The sequence below is a fragment of the Panthera pardus genome, unplaced genomic scaffold (assembly GCF_024362965.1).
Source record: "Panthera pardus isolate Hobbes unplaced genomic scaffold, ASM2436296v1 HiC_scaffold_6, whole genome shotgun sequence".
Taxonomy (NCBI): Eukaryota; Metazoa; Chordata; class Mammalia; order Carnivora; family Felidae; genus Panthera; species Panthera pardus.
In genome coordinates this window covers 11,806,421-11,832,663 of record NW_026526991.1, presented here as the reverse complement: position 1 = coordinate 11,832,663, position 26,243 = coordinate 11,806,421, and the positions used below count along the sequence as shown (strand labels likewise).

Genomic DNA, 26,243 nt, shown 5'->3' with positions numbered 1-26,243 from the left:
TTCTAAGCCCCCACATGGAACTTTTAAATATGACCACCTTCACTTTAAAGTCCAAGATGATATCAAAATTAGCCAAATCGGGGACACCTGGGTGGCTCAGTCGGTTAAACGTCCAACTTTGGTTCAGGTCATGATCTCACTGTTTATGGGTTCAAGGCCCCTGTCATCGTCGTCCGGCTCTGGGCTGACAGCTCAGAGCCTGGAGCCTGCTTCAGATTCTATGTCTCCCTCTCTCTCTCTGCCCCTCCCCCTCTCTCTCTCAAAAATAAACATTAAAAAAAATTTTTTTAATACCAAAATTAGTCAAATCAGCTTATTGAAAGTCACAAGTCAGACTATGGCTTCAAGTATGAATACAACATACAAAACATGCAGTAAAATTCGTGTGTCAGTGGAGCAAACACAGACATCTATAAAATGGACCACATAACTGACAGCTACAGAGCCCCACTCTCCCTTTTTCAAACAAATCTGCCCCTGCCCTTCTCAGAGACATCCAGCGGGATAGGACCAGACTCCTACTTTCAAAACAAGCACTACCAACTCCCGGTAAGCCCTGCCAAAGCTCCCACTGTGAGAGGCAGCCATTGTGGAGACTTCCTGAAGTTCCAACAAAGTCCTCAAACCCATTGTGCCAGCTATTGACGGTGACGGTACTCCTGCGAGTTTGTATGAGGTGCAAACCAATGAGTTACGCTTTGTGGATGCTGGGAGCCACCACAAAACATCTTCCAATTTTGCCAGTTTTTGCTTTGAAATCACACAATCCTACTATCCCATCCCCTGGAAACCAAGAAATAGCAGGTGAAAGCTGTCAAAGCCACATATTCAGAGTGTTAGAGGACAAGACAGTCCGATTAAGGGATAAGCGACCTCATTTGCAGACTCTTTTGCAAAGGATGGGCGGCAGGAGGGGGGGCTAGTAAAGAAACCAAAAGAAGGGAGGAAGCTAAACAATTCTTGCTTTTTACCCAAAATTATTATCCACCCTCCTCAGAATTTCTGCAGAGCACTGAGCTGCAGAAGGGAAGAAAAGGAAAAGAAAACTTCAGGCTGTAAATGTGACCGTATAAAAATCCCCAAGAGAGAATGACCTATGAAACTAAGCTCCACACAAGGGCTAACTATGCAGCTGCTTTTCTACTCGCCTAACGGTCCAAGATAAATAGAGCAGGCTCATGGAAGCCCACCAACTTCCAGGAAAATGGAACCAAAGTCCTCCTGACTCAGGACAAACCACCTACCCCTGAAATAAATCCCTACATGAAATCTATATAGGTCTGTTTTGGAAATCATTCTGGCGGACAGCAATTAACGCCCCCTCCTCCAAACAGCTGCCAATGTGCAGAGGAAAAAGCTGCTCAAACTACAGCAAATGGAAGAACTTCCCATGAGTCTCTGTTCCAAAAGTGTTCCAACTGAAGCAGGAGCCACAGCCCATATTCCAGCCCCCACACTGCCCCCAGACCAGGTCTGCGGTTCCTCTAATTGGACCGGTACCGTGTCTGCCCTGCCCACACAAAGCCCCATCACTGCGAGAGTCCCCCTGCCCATCCTTCATGATAAATCATGCTTTGCTGTGACATTTACAATGATGATCCCACAGGGGCGCCTGGGTGGCTCGGTCCCTTGAATGTCCGACTCTTGATTTCGGCTCGGGTCACGATCTCACGGCTCAGGAGTTTGAGGCCAGCAACGGGCTCCACACTAGCAATGCAGAGCCTGCTTGGGATTCTGTCTCCTCTCTCTCTCTCTCTTTCTCTCTTTCTCTCTCTCTCTCTCTGCCCCTCCCACGCATGCATTCTCTCTCAAAAAAACAATACATAAACTTATCTGGGGCGCCTGGGTGGCTCAGTTGGATAAGCGTCCGACTACAGTTCCAGTCATGATCTCACAGTTCGTGGGTTCGAGCCCTGCATCCGGCTCTGTGCTGACAGCTCAGAGCCTAGAGCCTGCTTCAGACTCTGTGTCTCCTTCTCTCTCTGCCCCTCCTCCACTCACGCTCTGTCTCTCTCTCTCTGTCTCTCAAGAATAAATGTTTAAAAAAATTTTTTAAATAAAAAAAAAATTAAGATTCAAGAAAATTGATTCAGCCAAAAAAGAAAAATAAACAGTATGCCTCCTCAGAAACCACATGCCTGGAATAAAACATCCAATACTCAGTGCAAAATCTCTTTTCCTCAGCAAAGGAGAAACCAAGGAGCCAGCCTTCACATGGGAAAAATCCCACATACCAAGGTATTATCTGAGGACTCAGGTCCCAAAAAAACCCCCAAGTATTATGGTTGAACACACCCTTGTGGAAACCCAAACTTCAAAGGCCATTTCCACCCTTGGGAAAATAGGTTTTTAAGCAGTTACTCAACCATTATCATTTGGCAACTCAAAATTGTCATCTGCTTCAGAAGTGGTATTTACCATGTGTCCTGTGCCTTGAATCCTCAGCTGAAAATTTCTAGATGCCACGTATGTACAGGACACGTCAGAAGCAAGTGATATTACTGGCTGCTCTCTCTCTCTCATTCCCTTCCTAGAATCTGCTTTATTGAAGCAGAATCCAGAAGCCAGAGGCACTACAAAGTATATATACCCAATCGCCTTTAAAGGGGCCCCAACTAAACTAGTAAGGGAAGTCTCGAGGCTGGAAAAAAGATGAGGATTATATAGGAGCACAAATCATTAGCCGAGAGGCAAGGAGGTGGGGAGAACAAGGGCCAAGGAGAGAGGATTCCTGTAAAATACATCTATGAATCTATTTCCAAGGCTGCGGTTTAAAAGAACTGTATCAAGCTTCCTCATTTGCAAGCATATCCAGTGCGTGATCTGAAAAAACAGCATGTGTTCTGTGAGGTGTCTCAGCTTGGTATTTTTCCCGTATCCACAAAAGAAGCTGTAACAGCTCATGAAATTCATTGGTTGAGAAGGGAAAGTTGATCAAATGGGCTTAGTCCCAAATGGTGGTAATATCCGCGAACTGCAACACTCCAGAATCTCTCGGCAGCACTGTAAAAGGCAGATCAACAGACTGCTCCAATGAACTGGAACAGGTTAGCTCTAATTGCCCCTTGCTTGTGCGGTTCCTCTCTTTTCGTTCACCACACCATCACAAAGGCGCTTTTTACACATACACACGTGCACTCAATTAATATCTGAGCACAGGAAACTAAACATTTGGTTGCCATGCCCACCCAACACATTCAACAGTTAAATTCCACCCCGGCTTCTGTTTTCAAAGACCCCTTTCTCACCTTTAACCCCGATATCAATGGAAAGATCAGGTACCATTCACAAATCCCACAACACCCAGTCTTCACAGGATCAGGAAAGCAGACCGAGGGCCAGGCCCCCCAGGGAAAATCTGGAGAAACAATTAAAGCCATCTGCAGGCCCCGCTGAGGAGCAGAGAGACAAGGCTCAATTCACCAAGAACCACAGTTTCTTGACTACTGGGGCCCAGGCCCAGCGCTAAATCCTAGGGATCCCAAAGGATCCCCTGGTCTCACAGTCTGGGAAGGGGTGCAGGAGCAGACATTTAAACAAATGGTAAAGCAAAAAAATCCTCACACACAGCTATGGACACAGTGTTTTAGAAACCAGCAGGAATGTGGGAGGGATGGGAGCAGACACAAAAAGCATCCAGGGGGAGTCCATAGCCCAGCTGATTCTTGAAGACTGAGCCTTACAGATGAGAGAGAGATGTTGAGGCAGGAATTTCAGCCGGGAAAACCGGAAACAAAAGCACAGAAGAACGAAGGAGCCCGCATGGCACTCAGGAAACTATAAGCCCCCTAACAGGACTCAAGAGGTAGACTGTAAAAATGAGATGAGTTTACAAAGACCAGCACAAGTCAGGCCAGGAGGAGGCCAAATGAGAGACCGGACTCTATCCGGAAGACAAAGACAAACCATCAAGTGTCGTTCAGCTCTTTTAGGTGGATGACTCTTCCTAGTCTGCAGGGCAGGCTTGAAGAGACCAGAGAGAGACCACAAGAGACAAAGGCTTTCCATCTCAATTTCCACAAACCAGAATAAGAACAAAAAGCACCATCTATTTGAGGTCATATATCTGACCAGCAAACCTTACAACCCTGGAAACACAAACGATATTTTCACCACCCAAACGGCCAGCATATCTGTCACGCACATTCCCAGTCGGGACCTCACAGGTTCCATGATACGTCCACTGCTCAATGCAGGCAGTGTGATACCTCAGTAGCCCTTTTAGTGCTTAGCAAAGAAGCAAATGTCTCCTTCTCCTCTGACCAGAGAGCCCGTGGTAACCAACCAGGCCCATTCACGTCCTCCACCCACATGACAAGCAATTCAGTTTAACACACTGCTCATCTCTAGTAGTCCCCAACTCTGACACTTAATCAATCGGAAACGCATTAACCACTCCATGCTGATCAAGCACTAAGCAGGAACTCAAGGAGTGTCGTGCAGCGGGCTATGAGGGAGGCAGGGAATAAACAGTTACTGCTGGGCTCCATGATAGACACTCTAAATCATCTCAGTTACTCATTACTGCCGCTCATTACAGTATGTATTAATTTTCCCAGGTCACAGATGTGTAATCAGGAGCTCAGACACTAAACATCTTGCCAAAGGTCATTCATCTGCTAAGTGGAAAAGCCAGGAGTCAAACCCAAAATGAGAAATTCTAAATCGTGTTTCTTTCACTACCCCATACTTCAAGTATACATGGATAACAAACATAATTATAGACATTAAGGTTGGTCATCACAATAGCGACAGCCACGGTATCTCCCCTTTTAAACTGAGCGAGGACCCGTATCGTACAGTCTCGGATTAAGGGTTCACTCAGAGTAGTCATAATTAAGTGATCGCAACTGGAACCTCCAAATGCTGCTACAAAAGATTACTACTGAGCATTAGTGACCCAAAAATGTTCAGACTCAAAAAAATCAAAGCAACCTGCCTACACTCCAGAGAAATAGATCAAATCGTCCGTACACTTGCCCCTCAGAGTCCCTACAATATCTGAAAAAAAACTCATGGCTGATTGCTCACTCGTGCATGCGCGCTCACTCTCCCTCTCTCTCTCTCTCTCTCTCTCTCTCTCTCTCTCTCAAGTATTTCCCAAACTACTTTACCCACCCAAATTAAAGAAATATGTCCAAGATTCACATGGCTGTTCTGATCCGATTTGCCCCAATCCTGGCTCAAGCAGCTTTGCACTGCCCTCCTAACTAGATCAGCGCCAGCCAATGGGTTTATTCAAGCTGATCTGCGATGGATTAGATAATGAAACCTTAGCCATGTAAGCTGCCTGCTTGTATTGGGGCTGTAGGGGAGAAGAATAAGAAATTCAATACTCCTCGGGGCCACCTAAAACACCAAATGCACTCGCCGTCCCTCCTCCATCTGTTTGTTCATCCAATTACTGCCATTTCCTTCCCATCATCCCCAATGCTCTTCCCTCCGGTCTTTGAGGGAAGTGCACACAGGCACCAGAATAAAGGCGTTTACTATGCTCTACAAATGCATATATCAACAAAAATTCAAGCAAAGCCATTCACCAAAATGACTGCCTTTACTGTTTCTACAAATTATGAAAGCCTGGCATCAAACTGACGGCCTGAGAGGTGTCAAATTGGAGCCACGCTGGCAACATTCTTGTTTACACGAAGTAGTGTAGTGTCTTTCTCCCCAATCCTGTTATCTTGAGGCCTGTCTGCACCAGTCTGTTTTATACCAAAATGAAAGTTAAATCTCTAGTTAGCTTCTGTTGTGTTCACATGTCAGTGTGCGAGAGGAAAAAAATGACAAGGTGGCTGGAAGATGGGAGGGAGGTGGGACACAAATTCAACTCAGGCTAATCCCGTGAGTCACCCTAAAGAACAGTCCTACTTTGAATTCAGATCTTTCTCCTTCTCAAAGACCTTTCGAGTTTTACAGTCACAGGCTTCCTTGTGAGGCTTGAAAAAAATTACTAACTTTTATTTTTTTTAATTTTTTTATTAATGTTTATTTATTTTTGAGAGACAGAGTGTGAGCGGGGGAGGGGCAGAGAGAGAGAGAAAGACAGAATCTGAAGAGGCTCCAGGCTCCGAGCTGTCGGCACAGAGCCTGACGCGGGGCTTGATCTCACGAACCGCGAGATCATGACCTGAGCCAAAGTGGGATGCTCAACCGACTGAGCCACCCAGGCGCCCCAAAAATCACTAATTTTTAAAGTGACTGTGCCTCAGTTTCTCCATCAATAGTTGCAGCTCTGGTAGTATTATGGGCTGATTGTCTGTGTTCCCCACCCCCAAAATTAGTATGTTAAAGCCCTAGCCCACACAGTTGTGGTGGTATTTGGAGGTGGGGCCTTTGGGAAGTGATTAGGTTTAGTTTAGGTCATAAGGGCGGGACTCCGATGATGGGATTAGTACCCTGGTAAGAAGACAGAGATAGGTCTCTCTCTCTCTCTCTCCAGGAGCATACACCCAGAAAAGGCCATGTGAGCACAGCGAGAAGCCAGGAAGAGAGCCCCTCAGCAGACACCAAAAAGGTGCCAGCACCTTGATCTTGGACTTCTAGCCTCCAGAACTGTGAGAAATAAACTTCTGTTCAAGCCATCCAGCCTCTGGTATTTTGTTACAGTGCTCGAGGAGACTAAGACAAATAGATACGAAAAATTCGGTAATTTTTGTGAGACATCGTTCATGAAATTACTTGGAAAGAAAGCACATTATTTTTATAGCTCTACTCCGATGGTAGCACCGTGGTCAGCATCAGCACCAAACAGCCAAACAAGAGACCAAAGAGACACCCACATAGGAGGAAAGAAACCCAGGAAGAAGAAAACGGGAAGATCAACTCTTACAAGAAATACAGCATACACGTAGCGATCACAGGCTATCGGGAACCCTGGCCCTAAGTCCAGGAAGAAGTTTTCCTACTTCCAGAATCAACCACTAACATGAACAACTGCTGAACCCACTTAACTAACCCGGATTTATGACTTGATGGTCAGAAGCAGTTAGCTGGCCGTATAATAATCACATACCAACATTTCACTGCTATAAAGAATTTTGCTAAAAGTTGTAAGTAATAATTAGGGTACACCTTGCCTTTTTTATACAGCAGCCAAGTTCCTATAAAGTTGCACAAAAACTGAATCTTTGTTCATCAAATCATTTATATTCACCACAAGAGCTGACCGAAAGAATTCTTTCCCTAGCATGTTTCATAAAGCCCAAGTTTCACACATAGCAGACTTGGCTTACAGTGAAATGAACCTCCCATACCTATACATGTAACGCATTTTAACTTTCCACCAGGCGAGGGTACGGTATTTCCATCACCCTCTTTAACAACCAACTACATTTCTCAAACCATATTTCAATTTTCAGGTTGAAATGTTCTCTTCCCTCCTCGCCCGCCCAAGCTTCTCTACTTCTGTACTGTTTCCAGAGCTGTGCTCACTCCTCTTCGGTCCACGTTAAGCTTCTGGAAACTGACCTTGAAAAGTACCATCCTTCCTCTCCCCGCCATGGTTCCTTCTTAGCCTAAGGATTATAACATAAGCACCACAGACTCCCTCATGTCCTCTATGCTCCACTTTGGGAAGGAAATGATTTACTCCAAAAGCTTACTGGCAGTAACTCAACAGGGTTCAGCTTCGGAATCTACAGCTCTGAGGTGTAGTTCCTCTCAGTAAAGCAGTCTTGGGACATTAACCCCAGTAAACGATTTCTTTCTGTAAAAAAAAAAGGTTAATTCTTGGACACTCAGAAGATTGAGGAATTTCATAAAAGAACTCTCAATTTCATGATCTTTTCCATCCCTTAATCATCTGTAAAAAGTAAACTTTAACTTCACAGGCATTAAGCACTTACGATGTACCCAAAACTGTTACATATTATAAAGGGTAGAACAAAAAAACATAGTTCCTGTCTTCTGGAAGCTCACAGTCTCACTAGGAGAACAAGAATAAGACAAGGAACAACATAAGGTGATGCAAAATTAAGCACCAAAATAACAGAAGGCAAGACGAGAGTCTGGTGTGACCTCAGTTGTCAGGGAAGGCTTCCTAGAAGGACCTATGACCTCAAGAAAACTCCACTTGTTAAGATTTAAGAAAAAAAGGGGCGCCTGGGTGGCTCAGTCGGTTAAGCGGCCGACTTCAGCTCAGGTCATGATCTCGCAGTTCGTGAGTTCAAGCCCCGCGTCAGGCTCTGTGCTGACAGCTCAGAGCCTGGAGCCTGCTTCGGATTCTGTGTCTCCCTCTCTCTCTGTTCCTCCCCTGCTCACACTGCCTCTCTCTCAAAAATAAGTAAAGATTAAAAAAAAAAAAAAAAAAAATGTGGGGCACCTGGATGGCTCAGTCGGTTGAGCATCTGACTTCAGCTCAGGTCATGACTGCACGGTTTGTGAGTTCAAGCCCTACGTGGGGGCTCTCTTCTGTCAGTGTGGAGCCTGCTCTGGATCCTGTCCCCACCTCTCTCTCTCTCTGCCCTTGCCTCTCTCTCTCCCTCTCTCTCAAAAATAAATAAATACTAAAAGTAAATAAATTTCAAAAAAAAAATGTGCTTTAACCCATATACTAGTATGCTAAAAAGACTGGCTACTCTAGATTTTTTTTAAGTGCATATTACATAGGGCCTACAAGGCATTTCTACACAGCCGCGATCATCTCCTAAGGCTGTCTCCCCCTGCTCCCTTTGCTCCAGCTACACTGGCCTCTTGTTCTCACACACGTCAAGTGCACCTCTTTCTCAATGCCTCTGCAACCCCGGTTCCTCTACCTGAACCCCTTTCCCTCAAATACCTGAATGGTCCATTCCTCTCACTTCACTTCACCCTAGGATCGCCTATCAGACGCCTTCCCTGACCATCTTCTTCACTCTCTAGCCCTCTCCTTGCTTTAAGTTTCTTCCTGGCACTTACCACCCCCTAATAACAGTTGCTGATTTCTTTACTGTCTCTTTCCATCAGATTATTAGTTTCATGAGAGCGGAGTCTGTTTTCTTTATTGCCATGTCTCCTAGGCTCTAAAACAGAGGCTGGCACATAGCAGCTGTTCAATAAACATTAGTTAAATGAATATTAAATACCCTACCATTATTATCAGAATGATACAGGAAAGTACCAGAGCTGTAGGTCACCGAGGGTTAAATTTTATCTTTTCATGAACATTTTTTTCTCCTTTACTCAGATTATGCCTCAGATTTCAACCTTCCCATAAAGCCCTCCTTGACCATTTCAGCAGGAATGACCATCTCCTTCTTCTGGACCCAGTGGCACAAATCCTCTGCGTATTGTGGCTCTAAATTATGCAATGACTTGTGACATCATGCATCCACCCTGTGGTATCTCTGCTCCTGTTCCTCTGGGACTTACACACACACAAAACCACACACACACACATTTTCTCTTTCTCTCTGTCATAATTTTTCACCTATTTTGTCTCTCCACCCAGATGGAAGCACCAAGTACCTTAAGGTCAGGGAACCTGAAATGTTTCTTAGAAGATAATTTAGAAATCATCCTGTACAAACCCTAAATTTTACAACTAAGGAAACAGGTCCCCAAAGAAGGGCTTTTCCCAGAAGCATACAGCTCGTTGAAGGCAGGGGGCTAAATCAATGAAGATGTGACTACCTACGTGACCCGGTGTGTCAGAACTACAGCAATGAGAATGCGTGATGTGAAAAATAAATAAAGATCCACAAACACGCAGAGTGAAAAAAAGATTCTCTGTGGGATGGTTCTAAGTTGCCCATTTTGCACCCAAAGGGCCTAATCCCCTCCTTCCTCTGCACACTCCAAAGTCCCTGCACACTGCTCCATTTCCAAATACTACTATCCTTAGCCAATTTGGAGGCAACCAGCAAATAATTAGCCCCAGGAGGGGAGGAGAGGAAAGGGAGGGGAGGGAGTCTCACTGCTGACGGCGACTGACAGAAGCAATGAATGAACACAGACACACACAGATACGTGCACCCACCAAGCTGACCCTGCTCACCAGCACAGCACCCACACCCAGTCATCCTCTCTCGGGTCAGCCAACGTCAACCCCCACCTCAGCTGAAGTCTCTTCCTACTCCTCGCTACTTTTTCCAAGGCCCTGGGCTTTTTACTTCTCCCAATTCCTCTGCCTGACAGAGTTCTGATGGAGAACAAAAGCAGGGAAACAAAAGAATTCACAAATAAACATCAAGAGGGTGCCTTTAGCCAAATCAACACAAGTTAACAGAGTGGCTTCTGCAAAGGAGACTAAGAAGCACACAGCAGCCACGCCAGGCTTAAATACAGCTCGGTCTCTAACACAGGAAGTCAGGCAGAGCCTTGAAAAGCGGGGAGCAGAGCACAGGAAGTCTTTTAGCAGGGATTTCCAAGAGTGGTGTAATGGAGAGAGCACAGGAATAGGAATTAGAAGACTGGGCTTCGAGCTCTAGTTTTGCTACCCAGCTAACTGGGTGGCCTTAGCCAAGTCACTAGTCTTCTCCGGACTTTTGACTCCTCCTCTACAAAATGAGGTGGTCAAAGCATTTTGAGACGTGAATCCCCCGGGGGGGGGGACAGAAAAAAACAAAGACGAAAAGTAGTGGCCTCCCCTCCTACCAAAAAAGCGCAAGTAAACTGTTCTGCGTAAGAATCTTCCAAGTCTATCCAGACCAAGAACCCCTGGGGGAAAAAATGATGTCTCTGGTCCCGTCTATCTGTAACATTCTATGATTCTAAGAGAATCAGGCAGATCTCTAAACAACTGCTGGTAGGTGAGCTCCACCATTTCACGGCAAGTATTTTCTGAACAGAGACCAAATCCTGAAAGGTACGAAGGTTTCAGCTCTTCCTCAAACTACAAAGTCAACTGACATTATCACTGCCTTTCCGTTCTCTACCCAAATCAACCGGCTTATCTTGGAGTCCGCAACACAGAATCCAGTCTTCCAAAAGCCCTATACCCCAGGACACTTATACCCCAGGACATTAAGAGCCGGTCGGTACCCTCGCCACGTAAAGAGGGGTCCGTGCTGTGTCTCTCTCCAGACTCCTCAGCGTGCTCCACAAAGTTAATGAGACCGAGCGCCACGGGGTCCCCACACCATCACCAAACTCCTCGTACTTCTCACACTCCTTGTGTAACTAACTGATTGAACCCACAAGCTAAGCCACATCCCCTTTGGGCTCTCGAGGACTTTTCTCCCTTTTCACTCTTCTTTATATGCCGCTCCCCGTCCCCATCCCCGTGTGGGTCGGGAGACGCCAAAAAGGTACTCCTCCTTGGGAGGTTTCCCACCGTCGCCCCCCACCCCCACTCAGTGCAGCGGCTCTCTGGGCACCAGACCCAGGATCTCCCGGCTTCCACTCCACCCCCGGGAACCAAGGAAGGGTCTGAAGAAATGGAATCCGTCTCAACCATGTTCGATTTCCCCCCAAAACCTATTCACGCGTCGCCCCCCCCCCCGCCACCCCCCTAGGAATCAAGACCCTCTGGGACACACCAGGCTCCTCCTGCACCCTTCGCCTCCCAGCCCGAGGAGCCCGCCCCGCCTCCCAAACAGGCCCCGACCGGCCCCCTCCCACCTCCAAGCCAAGACCCCCCGGAGGCCCACCCCCTGCCCACCCCGGCGCCCCCGCCGCCCTCGCGGCCCCCCGCGCCGCACCCCCGCCGTAACGGGGCGCCGTCCCGCGCAGTCACCTGCATCCCGCCGCCGCCGTCGGCCGCCGCCTCCTCGGTGCGCGGCCGCTTGCTCAGGCCGGGCTCGGCTCCGTCTCCTCCCCCTCCGGGCACCGGCAGCTCCAGCTCCGACTCCCGCTTCATCCCCCGGGCAGCGGCGCCGGGCCCGAGCTGAGGCGGCTGCTGCGGCTGGGCGCCTTCCGCCATCCGCCCGCGCCCCCCTCGCCTCCGGGAGCCGGGCGACCCGCGACAGGCCACCTCCCCCTGGGCCTCGGCCCCGACTGTCGCGACAGGCGGGCGCGCGCCTGCCCCCGCCCCCGCGTGCGTGCGTGCGTGCGCGCGCGCGGGCCCGGCGCCCCTCGGCGGCTGGCGGTGGCCGCTCGTCGCTCGCCGGCGGCTCGCTCACTCGCTCGCTCGCTCGCGGCGGCCGGCGGGTCGCGACGGGCACTCGCTCGCGCCCCCACGCGCACACGCGACCCCGGCCCGGCCCGCCGCGCGCCCCGCCTCTCGCACTCACGGAGCTCGCCCGCCGGCCCGCGCTCGCTCCTTCACACTGCCCCTCGCCACACGCCGGGCCGAGGGAGGAAGGGGGCGGTCCGGGCTCCCGAGGCGTGGGGAGGGCTGTTTGTTTGGGGGAGAGGAGGGGCTCGGGACCGGAACGAGCTGACTGGCCGGGAGCCTCCGACCCGCCACTGTGGCAGCCCCGGGAAGGCGGGCGGAGAGAAAGGAGGAGGGAGGGACCGGGATCTGGGACTCCAGCCCGCGCGGGAGGCTGTGGCGGGACGGGGGCGGTGGCGGCGGCGGCGGGGGCGGGGCCAGCGCCCCTCGGCAATCTCCGCCGCCTCCGCTGCGGGCGTCCGAGGGAGGCCGGGAAGCGATCGGAGGAGTTCGGGAATCTCCGGCCGGGGCGAGGGGTTGTCCTGGAGGCGCCGCGCCGCTGGAGCGCCAGCCCGCGCGGAGGGGGCGGGGTCTGAGCTCTAGGGGCGGGGCCGCGATCCAGGGCGGGCGGAGCTTGAGAGGCCCAGGGGCCGGGGAGGGCTTGTCTCGCGGAGCTGTGACCCGAGTTCGCCCAGGTGGCCGCCTTGGCTCCGGGCGAGGAACGAGGCCCTCTGTGGAAGAGGGCTCTGTGGCAGCTCCCCCTCCCGCAGAAGAACGGGGATCTCGAGTTGGAAGGTCCAGGAATGAAGACACCACTACATGGCCCTCCCCAGTTCTGGAAGACTTTAATCATAATTATCACACTCCTGATCATCTTAATAATACCTGATGTTTGTAAGAGCTTTACAGCTTGCACAAGGGGTTCACAGACCCCTTTTGAAGCTGATGGTACAGGCAGAGTAAATACCATGATCTCCGTTTCACTGATGATGAACCTGAAGCTTAGTTAAGTACTACAAGTAAAAAGTGGCAGATTCAGATCTCAGGACACCAGGTCATATTTATTCTCTTTCTCTACACCTCGCTGTCTGTATGACACTTTATTGCTTCTCAGCGTCGTACAATCAGAGATATATGTGCAATACCTTCTGTCTCCTACCAGACTTTAAGGACCAAGCGGGCATCTACTTCCTCTGAGTTCCACCTATGCTGTGTACATTATAGGGATACAGTGATGTTTCGCGAAATGACCTGGATTCTGCTAACTAGCTTAACCAAGTTACTTCATCTTTTTGGACCCCTGCCCCATCATTTGTGAAACGAGGTGATGGTTTAAGACCAGTGGCTGGTGAACAGGGTGATTTTTCCCCTTCCTCTTTCAGGACACTTGTCAACGCCTGGAGACATATTTGTTTGTCACATGGGTGGGGGGGAGGTAAGGGTTTCTGGTATCTAGTAGGCAGAGGCCAGAAATGTTGTTCAGTATCCTGCTATGAACAGGATAGTCCCCACGACAGTTATCCAGCCCAAACGTCAATAAGCTGAGGTTGAAAAACCCTGGTTAGATGACTTCTAAGGGCATTTCCAGATGGGTCTATGATTTGTCCTTTGAACTTGGGTTTAACCTGGCTAGTGCTGAATGGTAAAGATCCCTACTTTGGAATCAGACCAACACAAGTTTGAATCCAAGTTTTACCACTCACTACCCATATGATGTTGGCCCAGTGATGACTTAAGAAGTTCTATTGGAAGGGGTTTAGGGCCTGCACCTTGCTCGGGTGAAAAAACTGAAAGAATTGCCTTGAAGCCAAGTTTTCATAGCAAGCACATTTTTTTTTAACCTAAGCTAAATTACAGATCAATAAAAATAGCCAAGTTTTAGCTCTGCCACTTATAAGTCATGGTGCCTTGTAAAAGCTACCTAGCCTCTCTACGCCTCACTTTCTTTATCTGAGAATTAAGATAATAACAGCACCTCCCTGAAGGGATTACCGTGAGTCTTAAATGCGTTATCACACGTAGAACTTCAAACAGATTGGCCTATGGTAAGCACTCAATAAACGTTAGCTGTTATTATTACTATTACTGTGATCATTTTATTCACATTTTGAATGAGAGTGAAAAAAAAAGTTCATTATCAAGATCAAAGAGTATCAGTATCACTACTGTGGGTTTTTAAATTTACATAAGGCGGCTACTGGTGCAGCTGCTAGAGATTAAGACGAGCAGACAGAGCTCCCCAAGTCACCCCTTCATGCAACCGCTCTGTTGGGCAAATTGCTTATTTTCACTAAGCCTTATATTCCTTCTTTGTAAGATGACGATAATAGTCACAGTGTTGTTCTAAGGATGAAATGAGACAAAAATAAAGCACTTAGCACAGCGCCTAACATATAGCGACGGCTTAACAAGGGGTAAATATTTATCATCCAATTTGTTTAGTGATTGTAAGCTACTGGCTAGAGGCCTATGGAGCTGGCAAAAGAAGCCCAGACATCTCTTAATACAGCTACTTGGGGGGGCTCCTGGGGGGCTCAGTCGGTTAAGCCTCCGACTTCAGCTCAGGTTATGATCTCACGGTTCGGGAGTTTTGAGCACCGCACTGCTCTCAACTCGGAGCCTGCTTCAGATCCTCTGTCTCCCTCTCTTCTTTACCCTTCCCCCACCTCTTAAAAAAAAACTAAGTTTAAAAAAAAAAATATATTGCTATGTGGGCCATTAAGTTGGAAGTCTAGATGCCTGCAAGCCTATTCTTGACCTGAATTAGGCAGCACCAACCTAAGTCAGGGGTCCCTGTTGTCAATACCCCACAGCGGATGGGGCTTGAAACTCTCAAACCAAACGTTATGGCTTTGTGGAAAAATCAGGATGTTTCCCGGTGGCCTGTGGAACAATAATGACTTTTTTTTTTTTTTTTAACCTAAGGACACCAGTGGTTGGCTTTCCGAAAATTTTACCTTCTAAACTGGTATCTTAAGAATTCTCAGGGGCGCCTGGGTGGCTCAGTAGGTTAAGCGTCCGACTTCGCCTCAGGTCATGATCTCACGGTCCGTGAGTTCTAGCCCTGCGTCGGGCTCTGTGCTGACAGCTCAGAGCCTGGAGCCTGCTTCGGATTCTGTGTCTCCCTCTCTCTCTGACCCTCCCCCGTTCATGCTCTGTCTCTCTCTGTCTCAAAAATAAATAAATATTTAAAAAAAAATTAAAAAAAAAAAAAAAAAAAGAATTCTCCTCCCCTCCATATCTGCCTTGCCAAAATACCTTCCGGCCTACTCTTTGACCCGGCAAGAAATGAGATTTGGGGTCAGGGCTGCTTGTGACTCAAATTAGTGTTATTCAAGTAGCACACAGGTCCCTAAGAAATACAATGATGTAGCATAGGAATGTTTGAATGACCAGGCAGAACAAAGAGAAATTGGACCCTACTCTGTAAATAAGCATTAAGCATGTAAGGAAAGAAGGACTAGGAGCCTGTAAGTCATAGAAGAGGCCAGAGGCACTCATGGTGGCACAAAGACAGGATTATTTCTTGCACATACATGTACAGCCACTTGTTTGGGAACAGGTTATAAAACATTCCAGAGGAAGAGAACAATTAAAGAATATTTTCCTAGAAAGAATTTTTAGCTGAAGGAACTACTGAAGTCCTGACATTTATTCATGTATCTATTTTTTTAATGTTTATTTATTTATTGAGAGACAGAGAGAGACCTAGCATGAGTGGGGGAGGGGCAGAGAGAGAGGGAGACACAGAATCATAAACAAGCAGGCTCCAGGCTCTGAACTGTCAGCACAGAGCCTGACACGGGGCTCAAGCTCATGAACCACAAGATCATGACCTAAGCCAAAGTCAGATGCTTAACTGACTGAGCCACCCAGGCGCCCCTATTCACTTATCCATTTAACAAACTATGGGTAAGAGTCTGGGATACCAAGATGAGTAAAATTGATTCCTGGTACCAAGGAGCTCACGATCTGGGGAAGGGAGGAACAAATAAAAAAGACAATTGTAACGCATCACAAATAAGGAGGTCATCTCTCATAGCCGTCAAGGAAATGGCCTCTGGTGTCAAACAGACATGGGTTGGAATCTAACTTGGCCACATATCTGACCTTGGGCAAGATCCTTAGCATCTCTGATGCCCTGTGTTTTTCATTTGTATGACAAGGTTGGGTAGTTCCCAATCCAATATCCATCCTCCTCTTATTCCTTACTAGCAGACCCCCAGCTTTGTTCAGGGCAGAAATCTGCCCAGCTTTAAAAAGAAAAAAAAAAAAAAATGTAGAATTCTCGGGCTCCCTAGTAGCTAAGGGTGGCCACATCACACAGTTCTGGCCAGCAAGACGTAGGTAAGTATGGGACAGCGTCCCTTCCCAGCTAATCAGACAAAACCACAAGAAGAAGACTCTTTGCCCTTTACCATTTACCCTTCCTCCTGCCTGGAACACAGATTGGAAAACAGCAGATGTCTTGTCTCCACAGTGACAGAAGCCACATGCTAAGAATGATATTATGGAGCCACCATAGCAGCCTTAGCCCATCTACCTCTAATTTTTCGTTATTTGAGCAAAATAAGGTCCTGTTTGGTTCAGCCACTGTGAACAGGTTTCTACCTGCAGCCAAACTTAACTCCTAATTCATATAATCTATAAACTGAGGATAATAACAGTATCTCTCCCCTAGGGTTCTTTTGAGCATTAAATAATGCATGCAAAACACTTAGCACGACACCTGGTTCATAGATACACTCAGTAAATGATAACTTAGACCTTTTTACTACTATTATTACTCCTATTATCCTTATTAATATGATTATTATATATGCCAGCACCTCCAGGAGCATATAGGAAGATGCAACTCGTCCTGTCTCGGGGAGTCAGGACAAGCTTCACTGAGAAGGTTATGTTTCATGTGGGTCTTTAAAAGTGAGGAGTAGGGGCGCCTGGGTGGCTCAGTCAGTTAAGCGTCCGACTTCGGCTCAGGTCACGATCTCGCGGTATGTGAGTTCGAGCCCCGCGTCGGGCTCTGTGCTGACGGCTCAGAGCCTGGAGCCTGTTTCAGATTCTGTGTCTCCCTCTCTCTCTGACCCTCCCCCGTTCATGCTCTGTCTCTCTCTGTCTCAAAAATAATAAATAAATGTTAAAAAAAAAAAAAAAGTGAGGAGTAGGGGCGCCTGGGTGGTTCAGTCAGTTGGGCCTCTGACTTAGGCTCTGATCATGATCTCATGGTTCCTGGGTTGGAGCCCCGTGTCGGACTCTGCACTGACTGTGTGGAGCCTGCTTGGGATTCTCGCTCTTTCCTCTCTCTCTGCCCCTCCCTTGCTCTCATGTTCGCGCTCTCTCTCTCTCTCTCAAAATAAATAAATAAACTTTATTTTTTTTTTAATTTTTTTTTCAACGTTTTTTATTTATTTTTGGGACAGAGAGAGACAGAGCATGAACGGGGGAGGGGCAGAGAAAGAGGGAGACACAGAATCGGAAACAGGCTCCAGGCTCTGAGCCATCAGCCCAGAGCCCGACACGGGGCTCGAACTCACGGACCGCGAGATAGTGACCTGGCTGAAGTCGGACGCTTAACCGACTGCGCCACCCGGGCACCCCAATAAACTTTAAAAATAAGATAAAAGTGGGGAGGAGTTTCCTAGGATAAGGGTTCCGATAAAAAGTGGGCAAATTCTCGTGTGCCTGCAAGGGCTTGGGAGGGATTCCGCACTGTTCACCAAGAGAAAAATTCTGCTAGGGGGTTAAGAGTGCTGGAGTTGGGGTCCCATCACTGGGACCGGAGTCAGTACCAGCTGTGGTCCTCAAACTGAGACTGGAGACTGGAAGAGCGAAGTGGGTGCACCTCGCCACAGGCTATTGTGGGGCCATAGGGGACGCAATTGTCCCCTTTTATCGGTGGCTTTGCTTTCTGCCGTTTCGGGTACCCACGGTCTGGAAGCAGATGATCCTCTTTCTGCCAAATTGTCAGAAAGCCATAGTAGCCTGATTCTACACCACAACACCTGCGTCCTTCACCTCACTTCGTCTCACTGTGTAGGCATTTTATTGTCTCCCATCATCACAAGAAGGGTGAGTACAGTAAAACGAGATATTTTGAGAGAGAGAGGGACTACATTCATGTAACTTGCATTACGGTCATTGCTATAATTGTTCTATTTTATTATTTGTTATTTCTGTGCCGAATTTATAAATTAAACTTTGTCATAGGTGGGTACACATAGGGGAAAAAAACGTAGTATATAGAGGGTTCAGTACTATCCACAATTTCAAGCATCCACCGGGGGTCTTGGAACTATCCATGGCGGATAAAGGGGGACTACCGTAATCCACCTTATGAAAGGTCTAATCAAATGCCCGTTATTGTTAACCCAGCACTCTGCTTACCGACAGCCATCACACAAGCTGGTGGTATAAATCTCTGTATTTATTTGTTTGCTTCTTTAGAGAGTGCACACAGATGCATGCATGAGAGCGGGGGAGGGGCAGAGGAAGAAAGAGGGAGAGAGAGAGAGAGAGAGAGAGAGAGAGAATCCCAGACAAGCTCCATGCTAGGCATGGAGCCTGACATAGGGCTCCTGTGAGATCATGACCTGAACCGAAATCAAGAGTCGGGCGCTTAACCCACTGAGCCACCCAGGCGCCCCTCAATCTCTGTATTTATAAACACCGAGAATATGAACCCTTTCTTAATCCCTTCCTTGATTTCTGTGTCCCTAGCACTGAGCACGGAGCTTGGCACAAACAAGTGGCTCTTCCATCAATCCCAAAAATATTCAAAAACCCAGCCCTAGCTCTCACATCCCCCCTGGAAGAACAGATAAAGGCCCAGAGCAGAGCAGATGGGCTTAGAAGTGCCGTCTTAACCATGCCCTCTTGTAAACAAAGACAGAGCGCTTGGGGCCTGAGTCCTTCCCTAAAATTTATCATCTCTCTAATCAGAGAAGGGGAGATATAAATAGAAGGGAGCATTTTCTACTCCAAAGCTTTCTTTTCCCAAAAAAGAAAGGCGGAGAATACCCTTGATAATTCATCGGCCAGAGGAAGTGAAAACAGCTCCTGCCATGTGGCTGGCTGATCCGGGAGCAGATACAGAGCCTAATGAGAAACCGAGTTCAGCAAAAGAGGGACGTGTGATGTTTAAGCCTCATTAGGACTATAAAACCAGCCTTTCCAACACAAGCCTCGCTATTGACTTTGACCTCACTTCCCTACCTCCCTCAGCTCATGGCATTATTGAACCTGGGTTTTTCCTATAGGCCAGAACCTTGCCAACCCTTTTGCCCTTCACATAATGTGTTTGTCTGGTTTCTATTTCTGTAGTTTGATGAAGGATGATAGCAGGGTATTGAGTTGTTGTTTTTCATTTAGTGCAGTCACCGCCCTCACCCTGCCCCCTACCCCCACCCCGGTCTCAAGTCGGGCTTTCATTGTCTGCTTTGTGCCTCGTACTCGGTTTTGATGGCTTCCTTACAGAGTGGGGGAAGGCACTTTATTTTATCTTCCAGGCCCTGGTATACATAACCTCGTGTATCCATCTTTCCCGCAGAGACGTATGGTGTTTTGAGATTGGAAATGACCTCAGAAGGGAAACACAGGGATGGTCTGGATTTCCACTAAGCTCCCCTAACACGCACCTGCCCCTGAACTAGGTGCATTTTTGTTCTCATTTAATTCTCACAACACATCCGCAAAGCAAGTAGTATTACATCTCTCTTTTATTTTTTTAATTTTTTTTAATGTTTATTTATTTTTGACAGAGAGAGAGACAGAGCATGAGTGGGGGAGGGGAGAGAGAGAGGGAGACACAGAATCCGAAGCAGGCTCCAGGCTCTGAGCCATCAGCCCAGAGCCCGACGCGGGGCTCGAACTCACAGACCACGAGCTCATGACCTGAGCCGAAGTCGGACCCTCAACCGACTGAGCCACCCGGGCGCCCCATACATCTCTTTTTACGAATGAGAAAACTGAGATCCGGAGAGGTGAAATGACAGACTCAAGGTCACACTGAGTGGCTGCCGAGAAAGGTCCCCCTACTCCAAGTCCACGGCCCCTCCCTTGCTTCCCTGTGTCTTTGTGAAGGCCTTTACGGTGGTTTAGTTTGGGTGGGTACAAATCTTCTAGGGAGGGGGATAACTTTTTGTTCTCTGAAACACAACTTAACTGTCTCAATCCTGCATTCCACCCGGGCATTAGCTCCTGGACTTCTGTTGCATTAAGACATTGGGTCTTCATTGTCCCTGCTGGCACCTGCTCAGTTATCTTCCTCCGCATCCCCATCTGGCATTGACGTTCATCCCGGCCAGCCCTCACTGAGCTGTCCTGTCTGCTCCTTGATTCAGCCAGAGTGTGGTTTACCCAGGGTCTCTCCAGGAAAGACTCTGTCTCATGGCTTCACACCTCTGCCAAGGGCATGGAAAACCCTAACTGCTCCCAGGAGGTCTTGGGAATCTCTGAGAGGCTGTCTCTGGCCCTTGCTGTGTAGACACACCGAGGAGGAATCACTCCTCCTCATACCCTTGTTAGAGGGGAACGCTTGCAAATGTGTCCCCTCCAACGCCTCTTGATGGGGATGGGAGGCACAGATCTCCTCTCCCTACAGATGTCACACCCACCCGGAGCTCTGTGTCTCCCTGTCTCCTCCCTGAATCTCCTTCTAGGAGGACACAGAAGACAGGGACCCTCCAGAGACCCAGCTCTGTCCCCGTCTGCAGTTTGCCTGTCTCTCTCTCCTCAGCCCTTGTCACATTTGCCCCTTCTGGATAGGGGCGCCAGACTCGTCCTGGCTGGTTCTAATTCTGGGAAAAATCTCTAGGTTTCGCGGGGCATAGATTGCATGACCAGAATCATGCAAGGGTTAGACTGTATGGGAGTTCAAAAGACCAGACTTTCAAAACCCAGAGACTTTTCTTTCTCAAGCCATGTGTTTTAAAAGTCTATTTTGAAATTGAAAAGCTTAGCCCTGACTCTTCTCTGTCTTTACAATCCCACCGTAGTAGCCTTATTCTGAAAGGAAGGGAGTGGGGGGGAATAGTGGAAGGTACCTGCAAGAGGGAAGGAGAGAACATGAGTTAACTCTCTGCTGACCCAGGGAGACGGTTCTCAGCCTCCTCTGTCACTGGGATGGGGACATGTGACAACATTCTGGCCAATGGGATGTGGGTAAAGGTGACAGAGGCCACTTACAGGCCTGGCCCCTGAAGACATTCCTGCCAATCCTCTAGCCTACTCTTTTCCCCTCGGCTGCAGCTGTGGAAGCCACCAGCTAAAGACAGTGACATCAGAAGAGGAAAGGAGCCCAGGTGCCTGAGTCGTCAACTGGAAGAGAGCTGCTTATATAAGAAGCTTCTCCACCAGCAACTGACAAGAAATGAAACCGAATCGTATTAAGCCACTGAGGTTTAAGGTGTGTGTGTGTGTGTGTGTGTGTATTCTAGAGCAGGTTATATTACTTACTCTGACTGAGAAAAATACCTAAATATTGTCCTATCTCATAATCGACATATAAAAAGATCAGAGACTGGGAATCAGAAGCTTAACCATTTGGATTAAACCCTATGAAATTGAAAGTGCATAAAATGACACCAATTCAAAGAAAATACCAAGTATTATCTTTGGACAATATTCAAAGCCTGATGTTGAAACAGGAAAGGCATCTCATATCCCTTCTTTCGACCAGCCTGTCAGAATGCCTGCCATAAGAGATGCTTCATAAGTAATGACTGAATGAATGAAAAATCCAATAACCTATCAACTCTGGTTAAACCCAGGACGTTGACTCTCTTAGGTTTCATGAGGAAGAGCAAAGGAGGTAAAGATGAAGAAAAGGAAAAAAATAAATAGTGAAAGGCAAGGTAGAAATCATCTTCTAGAAGGCGTGTACCTGTCCCCGCTCCCACTTTTGTGACTTAACACAGTGCTTGTCAGCCAGAACCCCCTGGGACGTTGCCCTCTGCACACTCGCAAACACACACAAGTCGAGTTGCAATTGCTGTCTGTCATCGACGTGAACATACAAAATAAAGCTGAGCCAGATGCCATGCGGCAAGGCAGGCAAAAGCCACGAAGTTGGAAAAAGCCGTTTTATCCTTGGACTCCTGCAGAAAGACTTTGGGGGCTGGAAGGAGCTCGCTAGATAGCACCTCTCTTCTCTGTCAAGTCAGGAACCAATTTAGAGGCGGACGCAAGAGACAGAGGGAGGAAATAAAGATGTCTGATTTATTACTGATAACCCCGAGGTTTGAGTGGGCACCCAAAGGGATGTGCTGTGAATCTCTGCTTCTGAATGAGACACGCTCAACAGCCAGGCCACTGGTACAGCTGGCAAACCACAAGCTACCCCTGTAGGAACAGGCGCCTTGCTGCATGGCGGAAAGCTAACCAGAAACCCCCACTCTCGGGGTCAAGCAGATCTGAAGAAAGAGTAAGGAAGGAGCCGAGCCAAGCCACGTCCAGTTTTTCGTCCCAAATCCCCAACCAGATAAATCACTCTTTCTTATTAGTCAGCTAAGGTATGTGGCAGGAGGCAGTACCTCTAAGTTCCCAGTGGCTTAACAACCGCAAAGATTTCTTGTTCACATATCCATTTGTGGGCTGGCTGTATGTTGTTCTCGCTCTGGGACCCAGGATGACAGGCGGGGCCATGTCTTGATCATGACTGGTCTGTGGCGAAGGGAGAAGAGGAAGGGCGGTGGGCCACATGAAGGAAAGGGCACACCTGTTTTCTTCTCTCATTCCATCGGCCAAAGTCAAGTTACATGGCCAAGCCTGCCCTTAAGAGCGTGGGGATGTTTAATCCTTCCAAAGGGAGAGGCACTGAGTATTTTTTTTAAATGAGAATACAATTACTACACTCCTTCTCCCTAAGGGAAAATGAAGACGTGGGATTGCTTTTTCCCCATCTGTCCCCAAAGACCAAAGGGGAAATAGTAGATGCTGTTGTTGCCACACGCATATCCCCTTGGCCGTGACCTGAGCTGAAATCAAGAGTTGGAGGCTTAACCAGCTGAGCCACCCAGGCGCTCCCTTCCTCACCTCTTGGTAGAACAATTTTGAGGTATTTCCACCCAGTCTCTCCAAGGATCCACCACGGCAGTGAGCCCCCAGTTGCTCACAAATGTTAACTTGGTCATCAATGTACCTTTTCCTCCTTTTCTCCCTTCCCCACGGCCTCCCTGTGCTTCCTGGAACCACGATCCAAATAAACCACTGCACCCAAGTCTTTGGGTCAGGACCTATTTCAAAAAAGGCCAACTAAAGCAAGGATGGAAGTTTCTCCTATGAAAAACCCATTTCCTAATCTCTCATGATTCTCCAGCAATTCTTCCGCCTATTTAGACCCAAAACATAGCGTGGATGCAAAATTAATCTTGAGTAGTAACTGACGCCTTCCTTTCGGCCGGAAGGGTCATCTTCCCATCGTGCACCAAGATGTCCAACGTCAGGGGTAAGAGGAGAGGGCGCCACTCTCAAAGGTTCTCTCCAGACTTTTTAGAAGACTTGGAATTTTTCCCGCACCACGTACATGTGAATCGGCAAGAAAGGTGATGTTTCAGATGTCAAGGGAATGGGGACTGTTTAAAAAGAATGCCCAACCCCTGTTACCACGGCTAAGTGAGAAAGGTCCGTGCTGTCACCCAGCATGGTATATTACCATCCCCATTTTGTGGATGAGCAACCTTGAGGTTCAGAGAGGAGTCTCCTCCAGGCACTGATGCGTCTGGCCGTCCAGTGCCAGCTCCCCTAGCACTCGTGGGGAGGCTTCTGGCTTCTTGTCAAACCACCTTGCCTCTGTGGCCATCTTGGCTGGTGTCAGCCAGCCTCTGCCTTAGACATCCTGGTGCCTCTCTTCCTTTCCAGCCTGTAATTTAGGATTTCCCAACTGTCCCTCTGCATCCATCATCATGTCTCATACACGGTTTGTTCACATTCAACGCACGCTGAGTGGCTCCTAAGTGGCAGGATTACCGTAGATGCAGGAGACAGGACGATGAAGAAGACAGACCAGGTTCCTGCTCTCATACAGCTTATTTTCCAGTGGGGAGAGACAGAAAATAGACAGTGCAAATGTTAGATAGTGGTAGAATCAGAGACTCAGAAGAGGGTGACAGGATTGAGGGGGAGGGGGTGGCCATTTTTCATTAGGAGAACAGAGAAAGCTGCTCCTCTCTGAGGGTCACTTTTTTTTTTTTTTAATGTTTTTATGTATTTTTGAGACAGAGAGAGACAGAGCATGAGCAGGGGAGGGGCAGAGAGAGAGGGAGACACAGAATCCGAAGCAGGCTCCAGGCTCTGAGCTGTTAGCACAGAGCCTGACGCGGGGCTCGAACTCACAGAGTGTGAGATCATGACCTGAGCCGAAGTCGGACGCTCACCCGACTGAGCCACCCACGTGCCCCTCTGAGGGTCACTTTTAAGCTAAGAGCTGAATGACAAGAAGGTGCCAGCCATGGAAAGATATGGAGGGAGAATACTCCACGTAGAGAGAGCAGCATATGGGAAGGTCCTCAGGGAATACTGGCTTGAGAGCTTGCGACAAAACCGGGAGGGTATTAACAATAACACTCGCCTTCATTGGTGAACGTCTGTGAGAGGCAAGTGCCCTGGGGCTCTGTGCCCCCAAAGAGTCAGTAGGGACTGGGGACTGATCTCACAACTCTTCTTCACTCCCCACCTACGCGAGCGTATTCTCTCTCAACACAGCTTGGATTCCGCAATCCGCTCCGCTCCCAACTTGAGCGAAACGAACTGTTCCCTCGAGACCCCACGACAGAGCACTGTCACACCTGTCACCACCATGGCACTGCAATTGGACATCAGCCGTCTGGCCTTCCTCCTGGACCAGGGGTTCTCGGGGAGCGGGAATCTCTCTCTCCCCCTCTCTCCCCTACTCTAGCCTTTGGAAGGGTGCAGGCCACAGGGTGGTTGTGCTAAGCACGCTCTAGCACTTAGCGGAGGCTCCAGTGAAGAGTTTAACACATTGTTACTTATTAACTCGTCTCTTTTCCCCTCCAGCTGTACCTCAAGGCACCAACACAAATGCCCAGCAGAGTCAGGGACAGAAGGTAGGACAGTAGCAAGAGAAGACAGCTGGGGAATCAAAGGAAAACTAATTTTCCTTTGGGTTATTACTTTCTCTTATTCTCCTTACGACGTTGGAAATTTGGATTTGTAGGCGAAATCCCCAGACATTTATTTCGATGCTGCCAACGAATTATTTGGAGAAGCTATATGAGCTCTCAAGTGCATTTTAAGTGCATTTACAATAAAATGCATCCTGAGTGCATTTTGCTCACAGTGGTATTCTCAGTATCTCATATAAGAAAGGACAGAGCTGCTCAATAACATTTGTTGAATGAATGAATAAATGAAATAAACTTAACGGGAATTAATCCGATCGGCTCTTCTCATTGGCGTCCAAGACTTAAATTGTCGTCACTTGGCTTAGCCAAAATGGGATTCCAGAGGAAGTAAACGGCGCACTCCGCTTTCCTTGTTGCGTCGTGCCACGGGATTGCAGTCTGTTTTCTCTAGAGCTTCACTGTCCCACGTGACTCCGGTGGCCCTGGGGTTTTTTGGGCAGGAGATCAAATGTCTTCAGAGCAGGCGAATTCCCACAGGTGGCTCAGCTGGGCTCGTTCACTCTTCAGACAGACAACTCACCACTGAGTACTTAAAATCCAGAAACATTGCACTGACATGAGTAGAACCAGGAAAGGTTAACATTGGAAGCAATCTCAGCCATCTCCCAGGGACTAACCTCTAGTGGCATAGCCCTAATTAGCCGCGGAAGAAATTGGGAAAGTGACCCACCCAGGGTCATGTGACAGGGGCCCTGAGTCATGTCTCCTTCCTGCTCCACTTGCTTTGGCTTAGCTCAGAAGGGAGCCATGTGTACTCAACTCTCACCATTTCAATTTTTTTTAATTAATTCTTTTTTTTTTTTTTTTAAAGAGAGAGCACGAGCAGGGGAGAGGGCTAGAGGGGGAGAGAGAGAGAGAATCTTAGGCAGGCTTCACGTTCAGCACAAAGCCCGATGTAGGGCTTGATCCCACGACCCTGAGACTACAATCTGCACCAAAATTAAGTTGGACACTCCAGGGGCGCCTGGGTGTCTCAGTCGGTTAGGCGTTCGACTTCGGCTCAGGTCATGATCTCGCGGTCCATGGGTTTGAGCCCCACGTCGGGCTCTGTGTTGACAGCTCAGAGCCTGGAGCCGCTTCAGATTCTGTGA

General features: G+C 48.2%; 1 protein-coding gene across 18 annotated transcripts in view; it reads right to left on the bottom strand.

Annotated features, from left to right (window-relative positions):
• The window catches only part of RBFOX2 (RNA binding fox-1 homolog 2), a 285,909-nt gene extending 273,956 nt beyond the window's left edge, over window positions 1-11,953 (bottom strand). For 6 of the 18 annotated variants that reach the window (XM_053896016.1, XM_053896022.1, XM_053896014.1 and 3 more), the window contains exon 1: window positions 11,657-11,949. In XM_053896016.1, coding sequence (XP_053751991.1) covers window positions 11,657-11,842 — 186 coding nt within the window. In that variant the 5' untranslated portion in view covers window positions 11,843-11,949. Of the gene's footprint in view, window positions 1-11,656 lie in introns of all 18 variants that reach the window. The other 12 variants (XM_053896012.1, XM_053896015.1, XM_053896027.1 and 9 more) reach the window with 6 other exon arrangements.
• Window positions 11,954-26,243: the final 14,290 nt, after the last annotated feature.